The 16,187-nt window shown below is 36.3% G+C and overlaps 1 protein-coding gene across 1 annotated transcript in view; it reads right to left on the minus strand.

The window, feature by feature from the left end:
* Positions 1 to 16,187, minus strand: part of ccdc142 (coiled-coil domain containing 142) — a 44,269-nt gene that overhangs the window by 8,475 nt on the left and 19,607 nt on the right. Inside the window, exon 8 of the mRNA XM_088922148.1 lies at positions 15,969 to 16,144. Coding sequence (XP_088778274.1) covers positions 15,969 to 16,144 — 176 coding nt within the window. The remainder of the gene's footprint in view (positions 1 to 15,968; positions 16,145 to 16,187) is intronic.

The following is a 16,187-nucleotide window of genomic DNA, read 5'->3' on the forward strand; positions in this document are numbered from 1 at the left end:
GAAATGTAAAGAGTGGCTACAACACATGTACTTGGTCAGGCACCACCACCCAGTAATTATTCCAGCTATTATTCCAACAAGCTACTTAAGAATACAAGAGATTCGGTCCTGTGCAGACCATTAACAAAACCCCTCCAACAATCAGTGAAGAACTGCATAATAGCCACTCACTAGAAAACTGCTAACAGTGCACACACATAAAAAGGATGACAAAACCAGACCAAAGAATTATCCATCAATATTACTTCTATTACATGTAAGTCCATATAATCAGAACTAAAGGACCATCTGTACAACAGAATTCTTGGTGATAATCAACATGAAATTAGAAAAGATAAGATTCAGTTACCTAACTTATCTGAATATCAACAGCAGAAACAGATACAAGGAGCATATCTCATTTATTCATTCCTCATGAAAGAGAACTGGTTAATGAAGGGCAAGAGCACAGATAAGCAGTGAATTTTCAAACTGGGATGATGCAATTAATAGAGTACCTACAGGGCTCTGTATTAGGACCACTGTGTCTTCACACAATACTTTAGCTACTCAACAAGGCACTTGAATGCCCCATTACCATCTGGTTGTATATCACTTGGTCCTTAGAAGCATTACCAATCATTGTATTTGTATAACTATTTTCTTTTTTGCAAAGCTTACTGTTAAGTGATCCAGAAATCTCTTAATACTATAACTACTAGGAATGATTGCAGTTAATGTAGGATGTATTTTTTCCTGCTGTAATAAAAATGACTGCAGAAAGGATTCATTACTCCAAATGTGCCATTGGGAAAATGGTAAGGGATTTTTTTTCTAGTATAAACCTGGATGAGTGACTACTTATAGCAGAGCTTGCTTGCTTCCAAATTCCATATAAAAGTTCATATGCCAATTTACTGAAAAACAACTGCACAAAAGGTAAAAGGTAAGAGATATTATTTTTTCCCCATCAATGTTAGATTAGATTCTAGTCAAAAGCAAAGGATCATGTGTTAAAACTTTTTGGTGCGGAGCAGATGCAACTAATATTTGCGAATCTTGAAAAAAAATGCCACATTTCTCACAGTCACTTACTAATTCTAAAATAGGCGCTTGTGTGCAATATACAGTATGTCCTCCTCTAAGGCCAGTTTGGTCACTGTTAACTACCCCCCATTGAAGCATAATTAACAGTAACAAGAACAGAGTCCTACTGTAGCTACAGGATATTATTTAAGGGATTGTTCCTTGATTACAATAGATTTTTCAGCAGCTGCATCTGGTTTTTTCACAAGCATGAGTGGACTGCAACACCTGTTAACCTGGCTGTAAGCTAAATACATACACTGCCAGACAACCTGTAAGTTACATAGGTCCTGACTTCCCCACATAGTGACTATCTCTATGCCTTCAGCTTGAATAAGACCAGTTAGCTCTTCCTTTCAACTATACTCCCACACAGTAAAGTCTATTTAACTAGTAGTTATGGTCAGATAAATGTATTTAGCTGAGTGATACAAGTGGCAACCTACAAAGGACAGATTTCAAATGCTTTGCCTTTATTTACAAAAAACTACTTTGCGGGAATAAATACCGTTTCCTTTCCACATTTCTCGCCTCATGCTGAAGCTTTTACGATGTGGCTGAAACCTATCCCTTCAGGATCGATTCCCTATCGGACAGACAGATTAACAAACCCATCAGGGAGGCCGAGAATGGTGTTAACAGCTAGATTAAACCGTCACTCAATCTGTATTCATGAACTGGACTACATTTCCCTACTCAAAGATCAATTATTATTGGCAGTTGTAGCAGAATTTTTAAACCCACTTTGATCCCGCCAGCAACCCTACTTTCCAGTCTACTATTAAACTGAGTCAATAATAATTAGGAATTCAGTGACCTTTTTACCCGATATACTGTGTTTCTGCTTTAATTATTAACTCTAATTCCTGAGGTGACCTTCAAACCATATGGAGAGCTGCTATTAATTAGCTCCCAGATTTCCTAGGAGCTACATAAAAATGTTAATCAGGGTAGCTTTAAAATGGTATCACAAGCCAATCTGTCACACTTAGTGGTGCAATTAGACCTACAGTGTGGGTATCTCACTGAAGTTAACGCCCATGCCCATGCTCATACTGTAAGTAGTGTGTGAATATCAATGGTGAAATTAAATATGCTCAGCTTGATGCTTTGCTTGCAATTTCAAGTTTATCAGTTCTTTTGGATTGTTTATGGGTCTTTTTAAAATAAAAATACATCCCTGGCTGCACAAATATAACTTACAGAAGCTGGAGGGAGGCAAAAGTTGAAAAATTTCACAAACCTGATAAGCCAGAAAATCATTACCTCTTCTCTGCATGTGAAATGATTTTAAGTCACAGGCCTTGATGTTCCATTGTTACTGAAGCATTTATTTATTTATTCAAGTATATGAAGGTGGAAGTGGGTTGTGCACATTTAAAAGTTACGCCATTTGCTACTGTAGTACAAGAATGCTCACTAAAACTGCATTACTCATCTACAAATGCAAATGGCAAAATAAGACATTTATGTACTGAATTTGCAAAGCCACCTACAATGTTAACTGTTGGACTGGAATTCTAGGAAAAAGCTGGATTGTATAAGTCCACAGACAATAGTTTGGATTTTCCTTGCAAAGCTACTGCTTTCTGTTAACAATCTTACAGTGCAATTTTAATTGTATTTCTTTTCAAGTCTATCAACATATGCCAGTATTTAACCACAGCATTTTGTGCTGTAAATTACTGAAATGAGTAGGCATGATTACTCACAGGAAATAATATTTCTACCAGTCACATGCACAGTATGCTGATGAAGCAATTTTTAATTTTGAAGAGACATCATTCTGTTAGGATGGGTACATCCTTAGTTTCAAATCAACTTTTCAATTATATTAGTTAGATAAATATAAAGGAACGTGCTTCTTTGCAACACCAGGAAAGTCAGAATTTCACTTTTTGAAATTCGGATTCATCTGTCTTTTTGACTTCGTAAGAAACATTTTACAAACCAGATTTCACATCAATTCATTACAATCCACCTCTCAGGACCCCACCAGCACACCCCCCCCCAAAAAAAAAAATCTCTAATTCCAAAAATTATTAACATTAAGAAATTCTGGGAAAAACAGCTTAAAAATTAGGCATATACAGTGCTGTGAAAAACTATTTCCTCTATTATTGCATATTTGTCACACTGGATGTTTTCAGATCTTTAGACAAAATCTAGTCTTAGATAAAGGGAACTGGAGTGAACAAATAACACTTTATTAAATAAATGAAATAATCATAATAAACAACGTTATCCAACACCCATATGCGCCCTTGGAGAAACTTTGGCAGGTCGGACACTCCTTGGAAGACTCACTACTGTTCCCAGTGTTCTCCATTTGGAGATGATGGCTCTCACTGTGGTTCAGTGGAGTTCCAGAGCCTTAGAAATGGTTTTGTTTTCTCTTCAGGAATTTCCTCTGATCGGGGCCTAATGTGCTTTTTGGAATCTTTGTGCTGGCAACTTGACTCTGATGGTAAGTGTCAAAATAAATGAGGTTTATATTGAGCATGGCTGGCTGTAATCAAGCCTGGCTCTGTTCAATCAGCTGACTCTAAATTATCCCTTTAATTGGGTTGATTTAATTACTTTTTCCACACATTGCCAGTTGGTGCTGGATAACTTTGTTCATTAAATAAATGAAATAAGTAAAAAGAAAAAGTGTTATTTGTTCACTCAGGTTCCCTCTATCTAAAATTAAATTTTGGTTGAAGAACCGAAAACATTCGGTGTCAAAAATACTTTTTTTATGGCACTGTACTAAATCCCGGTATCCAGGAGTATGAAAACTAATACTGATATCCTGAAGTGACCCTTATGCATGCGGAATCCTAATCAAAGTCCTTAAAAGTTAAAAGTCTTTGGGTTTGTATATCAGTTTAGAGCTTGGTTACGAGGGAAAATAAAACACTAGTTTACATTGGACAACTTAAATATTGTTCCCAGGTCTTAAGCCAGTGGTGACTCAAGGTCAGCTAACCAACTAGCAAGACAGGAATCTTCCAAGGACTGCACTTGTCTAAGCACACTTTGTATCTTCAACACATTTGATAAAGTATAAAAGGAGCAAGACCTTGAAAAAGGAGGTCAGACCCCTTTCCCCTTACAAAGAAGGGAAAAATTTGAAAAAAAATGCTACTTGATTACTTTTTATGTTTCCCTTCCTTCCATTTTCTGAACAACAAAGGATTTAGCTTAGGCTAGCTTCGGTTTAATCAGATCTGAAATGCAGTCCTGAGCGGAGTCTGTATGTTTTGCAGGCATTTCCATATTCAGCACAATAAACAACACCTTGATTAGCTATTATGGCACGGAAGTGTCAGTGCCTTCTGTACATGCAAGATCTACCGACTAGGCTAAGGAACAAAGCATTTACTGCTAACTAGTGTGTCTGTCGGTTAGTCAACAAATCCATGTACTTCTCCAGCCACACTGAATGAAATATCACTTTTTACACCTGCAGATCAACAGGAACACTGAAGACTAGATAGCGCTCAGAGAGATATAGGGTTTCATTTTGTGTTTGTTTGGCGTAATAACGATAAATCAAAGAGCTTTTCTCCTATTTTACAGTTGCATTTGTGTTTCCATTTCCTGAGACCCCCCCCAATTAAAAGCTAACTACTACTACACCAGACACTGGCTGTGTCACAATAAATAAATGCACTTATTTACAATTACAATACTTAACAAGGGCTCTACTGTAAAAGTCACAGGCTACAGTGTGAGAAGCATGTACATCTGTGATGCAAGCTTTTCACTGCAGATGCTATCATGTGTGATTCTGTCCTATTCCATTCACCGAGCTGAAACAAGTAAGAGCCTGTTCATTGCTCTCCGAGGCTGAGATGCTACACACCATCCCATAAATGTTCAACTGGGCATCCACAGCACAACTGGCACATTCTCGTCTTTCAACAAAGCCATCATTACGTAAGCAAAACAAGGGTGTGCATTGTCCTGCTAGAAGGGTGTCACGTCTGGATGAGCCTGCAGGAAGCAGGGTCCCAGGATTCAACCAATGTAGTGGCATGCAGTCAGGCTGCCATTGATTCCAAATAGAGTTCAGTAGTGACCAGACACGCCTTCTCTCACCACTTGGTCGTCCTTAACAAGACGTCATGACTGTCAGTATCCCAGGTCATGGCCTGTCTTTAACTGTTTGATAGTAACATCTTCCCAGGTATGCCCATGACACAGCAGGCATTGTAGTCTTGAAAATAGGTGTAATTTGTTTATTTTCTGCTTTTTCCCTTTCTTGATCTTCAACACCATAGTGTACCTCATCAACACACACATAAAAGAGACGAATTAGTTTTTACTTAGCAGTCACTCCTCAGTATCAGTCAGTAATGATCAATGGATCAAAATGAGACCAAATACACATTAATGTTTTCTAGAAATGGGCATAGAGTGATGCACTTATTTTGATGCTCAGTATATTATTGAAAGGTCTATAAGTTGAAAGGTTTAGAAGAACTTTAAATCATATAATTCACCTTATAACCACAATGCATATAATTCATCAATTACTGTATCTTTGTAAAAACAATTCTTAACGTCAAGTTTTGAATATGGATAATTGCTACCAGGTGAAATTTAAGAAGGCTTCCTCATGGCATACAAACGGACAAACAGCCAAATAAGGGTTCTGATCAATTTTTACATATGTAAAATATTAGACATCTCTACTACGGTATTATGTTTAAGGTACAACATTAAATGCTGCTCAATTTTTTCCCTTGAAATTAATACAATTATCAAACAAAATAGACAACTCAAAAACTATTGCATAATGCAATCAAATTGGGAATTTTTTTGTTACAAATGCATGACGTTAATTATGAGGTTTAACATCCGGAAACACCTGTTACTAACAGTGACAAATCTTACTTCCTTAAGATAAGTCTGAACTTTACCCACATTTAAGCCTCTTCTCTAACTAAACTATCTAAAAAGTAACTTCTGGAGATGGAAGAAAAAACATGCAGAAAAAATGATTGCACAAACAGAAATGCATGACCAAATAGATTATTTTTGATCATTTGCTAGGTAATCTTCAGATGTTTAAGTGAGGATTTCAGAGTGTAATGGGTTGCCCAATGAAACCAAAGGCCATGCCCAAGGTCATCTCGAAATACCCAACAGAGAGAGATGGGATGCTTGGAACATCCACCCACAGCAAACCATAAACACTGCAGGCCTGTCCAGGACAGGGAAGGACCCACACATTCCAGAGATCAACTTTATACAGGTACCTGCACATGTGTAGAGTTCATGGTAAATGAGTGAAGTATTTTGAAACAGGTCATGGGTCCTAATTTCTGCTTTGTTATTGGTGGCCACTTAGTAGATCAGTACCTATGTTTCCTTTCCCCATTTCTATCTCACCGCACAAAACTGAATATTAATCCATTGTACTCTTCTCTCAGAGCCATCTCTTTTAATGTGGCAATGTTTCCAAGTAGATATGCCCCCTTGCTGATTCCAGAGTAGAATGACCAGTCCTGCTTGGACTTCCTCACGTTCTCATCAGAAACAGGAAAGTGACCAGCTTGTAGTTCGGTCCTCCCTCCTGAAATCTATCTGACCAATTTCCAGCCAAACTCGCATGTAAAACCTTGTAACCTTCTCCAAGGCCAAAGTCCATTACGAGATATACACACATGTTGATCTGATGGAAGTAAAACTGTATCATTTTAAACATGAGATTCAAAGCTACCAATAAAATATAAATGAAAGCGCACTGAATTTGGGACATACAGGAACTAATAAGAATGTAATTTTAGTCCCACATGTAAGTACAACATTTTGTTAAAGAAGGTCAGCTGTTTAATTCAATTTAATATAATTCAATTTCCTTATGTGGTATGCACCTTCATAGTTAGGATGACTTCTTTATAGACATTAAGTTCTATCTTAGCTGCGAGATGTTGCCTCCAAAATTACACAGGGTCAGTGATCACAAGCACACTACTGGCAAAGGGCAATTGCATGCAAAATAGAAAGATATTAATATCCTGCCCATAATTGTGATTAATGGCCACATACAGGAGCTGAGGTAGAATGACCAGGCCAAAGCAGGCACTTTGTGTTGCTATCTTATAGAAACAAATGTCCTCTGGGCCAAAGGCTTCAGCAGCATTTGTTTAAATGAAAATAAGTCAGGCCAAAATTTTTCCCACCCACCAGAGGGAATTTTCCAGCTGTAAGTATTCAGTTGACTAGTGGTTTTGTTTCTGACTTTTAAAGGAAGTGTTTTTTCATTCACAAGTCAAATGTTGACATGAGCATGCAGTCTGATCTAAAAGAAAAAATAAAAGTTGTGTAAGTAATGAGAATATCTATTCAACAGCTTAAATTATAGATAAGGTAAAGCATTTATCATATTGAACAAGCTTACAGTTACAGAGTAGGGTAACTTATTGCTTTTAAGTTATTTATACTGCTTCCAAGCACATTTCCAAATGTAGGCCAACACTTGGGAATTGTTCTAAAGAATTAAAGTATTTTCCAAATGGAAGATGTAGTATGAAAAGCAAAGTCAAGAAGAGAACCGCAGGGAAAAACAAAACTAAGGATCAGATAACTAAATGCTTATAGATAAATGCTAGGCACATTAGAAGCAAAATGCATGAGACAGAAGCTACTACATAAGTAGGCAATTATGAAGTTACTGGAATCACAGCAATGGGGCCAACTGAAAACAAAGGAGATGAATGTACCATTAATGAATACATACTCTTCTGGAGAGATAGAAAAGATGGAAGGTGGACATGTAGTGCTATATATAAAAAAAAGAGTATTCAAACTGAAGAACTTAACCCAAAACACTTGAAATTCTTTGTATGTATGGGTCAGACAGAATATATATGAAATCAGTGGAAAATGGATGGTAACAGTTTAAACAGATTTTTTTAACAGAACAGATTTACCCCAAAAGTAAATCATAACCTTAAACACAATACCTCAAATGGCTTAATAAATCAATTAGGAAAAGAAAGCAATAACATGATAAAAACATCAGGATACAGTCAAAGCAAAGGAGTACAGTGAAATATAAGCAGAGTTAAAAAAAGGATATTGGAAAGGCCAAAAAATATACAGACAGCAACATTCCAACAGAGGCTAAAATAAAAGGTTAATCAGTACTACAACAGCTATTACGTCCCAGTGTGTGTTCTGTGTGTGTTTTTTCTGTTATGTCCACACTGCTGACCCTTGATTGTTCTCCCTTCCCCATTGGCCCACCATTACACCACACTTTCTGTATGATGTCATCATCAATTAGCTCTCAGCCAATCAGAACACATTTTATTCACAATATAACATGGAGGCTTTCAGGAAGAAGAGGCATTTCGTTTGACTTCGGTCCCGTTTGGTTTTGGTTATCGTTTCGTTTCGCTTCGCTTCTGGTTATTGCTTCAGCTTCGTTTGTTGGTTTGTTTTGCTTTGTGTGTGTGTGTATTTTCGTATAGCTTCGGCTTTGTTGTTTTGTTGGGTTTTTTGTACTTTCGTTTGTTTGTGTGTTCATCCTTGTTTTGCCATTACCTTGCCCTAACGTGTTACATGTTCAACTTTTGTGTTCTTTTGTACCCTGCTCCTGTTTATTACTCTTGTTTTCCCTTATTTGTATTCCTGGTTCACTTGTTTTTGTGTGAACTTTTGTATATAAGGTTAGTTTAGGTTGTTGGGTACACTTACACATTTAGTTGATTTTGTATTAGTACACTAGTTTAGTACGGGTGAGTGCCGTTTGTCTTGTATGGTTTTGGGTAGTCAGCTAGGGTGTTGAAGACGCCGAAGACCATGTGTTTCGGGTTTTCTTTTGTAGTCAGATTAGCTTTCCCTCACTGTCCTAGCCAGCTCCATTTTGTTTGTTATTTTCTTTTCTTTGGCACCACTGTGGTTCCTTACCCTTGTTATCACGCTTCCTAGTCCCTCACCAAAACCCACCTGCTTCCAAAAGAATTATCCTAAATGTTACACCCCTTTACCCCTAGACACTTGGGGTCGTAACAACAGCAAAGAAAACATCAAGGATGAAGTAAAATGTATCTGGCACAATAAGGGGAAACTTGTAGGCAATGAAAGGGAAAAGGGTGATGTACTAACAGTATTTCATTCAGGTATTCACTAAGGAATAAGTCAACAAAAGGCCTCAGGCAGCAAAGAACTAAGCTCCTTATTAAATTGTATTAATATGAAAAAGAGAACTATTTTAGGTACTAGAAATTCTCACAATTAAGAAATCACCGGGGCCCTATGGTGTCCTGCCAATTGTGCTTAAGGAAACAAGATGTTACTCACAAGACTTATTTAACTCTTTCGACAGTTGCTCAGGACTGGTACAGAACTGCCTCCTATTACATGGAAGGCTGAAGAAACAATTATAAGAACTAAATTAGAGGAGCTACAATATGGAAATGCTTAGGGATGATCACCATGGATATAGAAAAGGTAGGTCTTGCTTAACCAACTTGTAAAAGTTTCATGAACAAGCAGGAACAATTACTGAAACACACTCAGCGCATATAGTGTATAAAATATGTATTGATATGGTGTATTGAAATGTTCAGAATGCTTTTAATAAACTTCCACATAAAAGATTAATTCTCAAATTGTAGGCAGTAGGCATTTGATTGAATGTGTGTGTGTGTGGATTGAGAACCGGTTACCAGAAAACCAAGTATACATAAGGAGTGAATGCTCAAATTAAGCGGAGGTAATTTGATGAGTACCAAAGGGATCTTTACCAGAACCACATCTCTACCTCATTTATATTAATTGTATATTAACTGTAGTGATCATTTGACGAAAATACTAGAGAAGCAACATAAATTCATAAAGACTGAGATAAGACTCAGGACTAGGCAAACGCCTACAGTAGCAACATCTTTTTAGGTAGACAAGGGCAGGATCTTACACACGGGTAGAAAAAACTAAATTGGAAATATTGAATGTGAAAAAGTTAGTTACTTATGAAAAAGACAGATATTTATGCAGATAACATTTACATCAATGACGTAGATTCTGGTATAGTTTATAAACTAGTTGCTTTTCCAAAGGACACTAAAACAGGAATATTAGCAAACTATGGAGGTAGCAAATTTAACATATGATGTTTGATAAAAAGTCAAACAATCAGACTTCAAAATACAGTAAAACACAAATGAGAGGACTCACGAGAGCATGGAAAAAGCTATCCAGTCATGTCGTCAAAGCCAGTATCCTGGTTTCTTTCAAGAAATGGCTGGATGAAATCCTTGGATCAATTTGACCAAATTGGCTAGATGCACTGAATTACATTCTTTTATTAAAAACTTCAGAGTTCTTGTGTTTTTTTTAAATAAAAAAAAACTTAATAGTTGAGGAGCTCAAGTTTATAAGACAATAAAATGCAATCACACCTAAAATCTTGATATAATTAAAGCTAATTACTGACAATTTAATCATATTCCGAGTTTCACTGAATGAATCAAATTCAATTACAGCATTTAAAGATAATGTAGACGTTAGGACAAGCAATAGAATTAATTTACAAGTTAAAAGTAAAAATAGTATGGATATATAGTATTTTGCATTATAAACACAAAACAATGAGAGAGAAGAATTAAGTTTCAGAAAAACCTACACTGAAAACATGCAGCTGCACATGCTGATAGCATTGCAAGGTATTATTCCAGACAGTTAGCTTTGTAGCCTTAAGTTATTCTGTAACTGCTGCTTTGAATAGCAGGTTGTCAAAAGCAAATTCACGACTTGTTACGCCTGGAAGCTGTAATCATTTCTCAGATGGAGTGCAGGAATTATTTCAACTTTTAAATTCCATTCTGTACTCCCTTTTATTTGCATAACAGAACCTAGTATTCTTTAAAACATTCAATCTAGGCTGAAAACATAATTGTGGGTATAAAGTTAAACAAGGGTGTAGATGCAAACATTCGGAATAAAATTTGAAATACGAGAAGTCTGAAAACTTTTAGTGTACAACATCCTTATCCACATTCATTCATGCAATCATTAAAACATTTAAAATTTATAAATGCTCAAAAAGAAAATTATTCTATGAAAAAAACAGCTATTTGAGATATAAATACAAAATGGATACCAATAAAGTGACATACTAATAAAGTTTCTGTCCAAGGGTGATACTACTAATCACACTATGATAGAGACAGACTGGTCTTGGGAAGTTTCTGTAAATCAGATTTTCTGTATATGTTGCTTGAGAGAACCAACTACATATAATAATATGCTGTATTTATTTTTCGATATTAAATTGTATTAATACACCTGATCAGTAACGGTCTTATACATAAAAGTATAAGACATCTTCATCTGTAAGTCATATACTGTATTCTATACAATGAAGGATTACTTTCAGGTTTCACAGGCACTGGGATGTGCATTCTTCTTGGCAAATTTGCTCCAGCCACCTGAAGTTGCTTGGAGTTCTCTAATGGACAGAAATTTTCAAGTCTTCCCACAGATTCTCAATAGGTTTTAAATTAAGACTATGACCAGGCCACTTACAGTAAAAACATTCACTTTCATAAGTCAATCCAGTGTAGCTTTGACCTTCGGATCACCGTCCTACTGAAAACTGAATTTTCACTCCTGTTTTTAGTCTTTAGCAGACTAAAACCAAGTTTCCTTAAGTATTTGTCTGTAACCTTTTTCTTTCAATCCTAACTTTCCAGTCCCTGCTGAGAAGAAGCATCCCATAACATACTGCGGCTCCACCATGCTTGCAGTAAGGGTGGTATTGACAAGGAGAAGGTGCATTAAGCACTACACAAATTTCAAGCATTTAGACAGAAAAGTTCCAATTTGGTCTCATCTGACCAAATTACCGTTGGCCACATTTACGTCAGTTTTCAATGACTATCACCGTTTTGCTTTGAAAGCTGCTTAGTATTTATTGTGGAATCTTTGCTTAAAATTCACTACCTGACCAAAAAAAACCTCTCAAACAGTCGTTTTTATTCTGAAACCAACAAAACCACTATGGCATGCAGACAGAGGATACGCAACCAACTGTATGGTTTGTTAAGGTAATTTTGAGCATGTAATTTAATTTTGGTTAACCATAGCAAAGAACTTGCTTATACATTCATTTCCTTTCTATTTTTATTTTATATTACCTATTTATTTCTTTGTTTTTGTTGCTTTTAATGTGTGGTGTAGAGTGTGTGTACAACAAGTATTAATTTCTGCTTTAAAGTATAAAGGCTACAAGCCTTAAAGCAACGAAATGTGCAAACTGGGCAAGGGTCCAAGTACTTTTGGTACTGTACTGTACTCTAACCCTCTGAATCCAAGAATGGCTCACCTCAACTCCAAAACATTAATATACTGTAATGAGCCTGGTAAGAAAACATGATATGCATAGCATAAACTTTATTTATCTCTTGCAACAAAATATAACAGAAAATACATAAATCCACTAAACGCAAGAAGACAAAATGGCAAAGAAACCATACATCTGGCTTTCAGTGCGTCAGACTTCCTTAAGGCTAATCATAGAAGAGTGCAAACAAAAAACTGGCAGAGCCTCTGATAAAGGGATGGCAATGGAGGGTGCCAAAGAGATGGCCAAAGGTTTAGACCTCTTAAAAAATTATGAAATGTGTGATTTATTTTCAAAGCCAGATTTAAATGAAAAAAATAAGAAAACCACCTTTTGTTCATATGATCTACTATCTGGCCAAAGCTACTCAGCTAGCCGACAGCTGAAAACACTATTCGGTAATTTATATCTATATTTAGCATAGTTGTGTTGAAAATGCCATATAAATAATTTCCAAGATTCTCTGATGGTTCTAATTTGACTGTTTGGTTGCTTTGTTAATTGTTGTAGTACATAATCACTCTTCTTATAAGCCATCTTCAGTATATGCACAGTTACAGATTTCTGGTAAATACTGTAAATGTTAACTAAAAGTAAGAAATCTAACGTAGTCATGTGTTTTACGTTGGTTACTTTTCTCAATGTTGTGATCACTTCCTTCTTTCATCTGCCACACATGACAAAGTAGAAGAACTTAGAAGGAGTAGTAGGAGAAGTTAGAGAAGGTGTCTATTTTGGGCCCAGAACATTGCAAAGTTTCTACCCTTTTAACCTCATTTAAACCTCCAGAAAAAGGAGACAGACCCTCGTGTTCCAGGAAGACGGTGGTCCCTTAGATTACATGATTTTAATTTTACTGCGGAGCACAGGGCAGGGTCAGAACACAGCAATGCAGATGGAATCTCCAGAGCACACTGACTCTGGCAGCAGGTCAAACCAAGAGACCTCTGGGTCAGAGCTGGGGGGTGGGGTGGGGATTACACAACACTATGGAGTAAGGTTACAGAGGGTGGTCATTATGGGCCAGGGATATGGCACTGTCCCTAGCCTGTGTAATCCTCTCCATTTAAATTGTGTAGATCCATAAAGGGAATACAGAGAAAATAGATTTCTCAGCTGACCACTGTTTATTTACGTTAAAGGGATATTTGCCATGAGTTAATTGAGCACAACCGTCATCAACGAAGGCTTGTGCTCAAAGTATAAACAAGAGTGAGGCAAAACCATGCTTTTCATCAAGCCCAGATACTTTGACAGTGTTGTTTGTCAAAAGTTTGGTGATCAAATAAGGAAGGACTCTTGAAGGAAATCTAGTTGGTTTAAAATGGAAAGTACTGAAAGAAAAATATGTCTTTTATTGTGTAAAACTTGGCAAGTTGGCTATTCAACCCTGGGGAACAGTATTATTAGAACTCTGGGTAAAGAACAGCCTCTCCTGTGAAGAATGAGGTCTGCAGAATTATTCTGGGACCCAGATACCTTTGCTAATAAGAAAATACTGGGTTAATTAATATTAATAAGACAAGCTTGCAGTCATTTGCATACAATAGTGGACAAGCCACAAGAGCCTGGTTGAGGTGAGCAGCATTTCTGAGGTGTCACCCGTGCCTGAAAATGATCTGACTTCAGAAAGCACTTGGAGAAAAGACGGTGTTCAAAATAATTAAAACAAAATAATTCTGAAAAAGGCTTTACAAAAGACAGCGCCTTTGGGAGTGCTAAATGACAAGAATATGGCATTGTATAAAGATCAAATTCAGTGGTGCAGCATTAGATGCTTAACCAGGACACCGGTGACATACTGTGGCTTCACCTCTTTTTCAATTTTGATTGGATCTTCAGAAGCTAGATCTTTTTGAATAGACAGGATGCCAAGGCTAAGATCAAATAACAATATTTAGGTTTTGACGAGGACAGTGAGTGCTGAAAGATATACTGTAAACAGCTCCTTTAGTTTTGTGTTAAAGTCAAAATATCCAAATGTTTTTTCAGCACCTAAAATATTTAACAATTTGTTTAAGTAAGGAAAAAGGAAAAAGTCAAAAGCTACAAACCAGGAAGGCCTGCACACAAATGCTGGAAAGGTCATTGTATAATAAAACATAGCAACTCATTTTACTTCATTAATATTTTTTGCATAGTGTAACAGATAACCTTTTATCAAGCACTATGTATATTTGCATGTCTGCTAGTATAATGACATAAGGGCAAGGTGCTTTTTATTTTTGAAACACTACATCAAATTAAAGATGTATTCACATTACAAAACCTGTAAAGACTAAAAACCAGACCTCCTCAAATCTGTAATACCTAATAGATCAATAAGCAAGTTATCCTTCTGAAGATCTATTAGACATCTATTAGAGATTTATAAATCTCAGATCATTAACATGATATGATAGAACTATTTTTTTCTCTAACTTTTCCCTCAAAGTATAAGCATGGTTTTATATTACTAATCTAGTGAGTCATATTTTTCAAAGCGTCAATAGATTTCTATTTCTATAAAATATTTAACGAGACTTAACGTAGTAGTTCCCTCTCTTAGTAGTGCATCATTCTGTTAGGAAATTTCACAATCTCATCTCATTTAGACTGCTCTGTTTCTGCAAAGAAAAATATTTTGATCTTTTCATTCACAGACTTTTCCCCATTTTGCTACAACAGGCTGTGTGGTATGCAAACTTTTCATGTAGATCCTGCACAACCAGATTCTGGTAAAACAGTTACAATGAGCTTACTGTTTTTTTTACACCTTTACACATAAACAGTTGAATTTACAAGGGAAAAGGGAGATCTTTTCCTGCCAACTTTACATAGTTATGTAAACAGCTCAGCTGACCAGTTTATGGCTAAAATTCAGTTGCTTGTCAAAAAAGTACACAAAATAAGAGAACATTATGCATCTTTGTTAACTAGTCCTGGTGACTGGTTATTTCAGCTTTGCAGAGATCAAAGTTTCCATTGACAACAGAAAATACTAAAAACCTTCAACTTAACTCGAGCTACAAATCACATTTCTCTTTACTCGTATATTGCAGTTATGTCAGCAGAGAGCCTTTGTTCTGCACTGAATCACACAGAAATAGACTTAAGAAAAATATCTTAGCATGGTTTAAAAACCTGAACTCAACACAGAAGCCTGAACATACAGTATTATACACTGCTTATATTCCAAAAATGAGTATTAATAGTCCCAGTATTGCTCGTTTTGCCACCAGTAATTCTAAGGTTTATTTGATCATTCCATTGACAGTCAAAATGGAACGAGACATGTCTCTTATAATGAGAAGTTACACAACGGATTTTACACTTGAATTTAAGAATAAACTTTGGATGGTTATGGCAATCCTTAATCACATCCCATTTTCTAATACAAGTAAAGGTTTTTTTTATTGCCATAATAGGAATGTTTCCATTCATGACTGATTCAAAATGCACAGAGAATAGAGTTGTACTATTGAGATTTATTTTCGGGGTCATTAATCCACTAATGAAAAAAACAAACAAACAGAAAAACTTTAGTAAAGAATAATTTGAAACATGGCTGCCTTCTTACCTTCAGATCTCCTTGTGTCACCAAAAGGAACTGATTCAGAGACCAGGATGACAGAAACTGGTAGGCCTTGGTCATCGCCCAGTAAGAGGAAGAATGTACAGTGGCAACAGTGCAACTCAGCAGAGTCAGCTGAAGTGATTCCAGAGCCGACATATGTTCTGCTTTGGAAGTAGCACCTTCAAAGAAGAAACAAATGCTATGGCTAACAGCACTCATGAA

The sequence above is a fragment of the Atractosteus spatula genome, chromosome 1 (assembly GCF_055471065.1).
Source record: "Atractosteus spatula isolate fAtrSpa1 chromosome 1, fAtrSpa1.hap1, whole genome shotgun sequence".
Classification (NCBI taxonomy): domain Eukaryota; kingdom Metazoa; phylum Chordata; class Actinopteri; order Semionotiformes; family Lepisosteidae; genus Atractosteus; species Atractosteus spatula.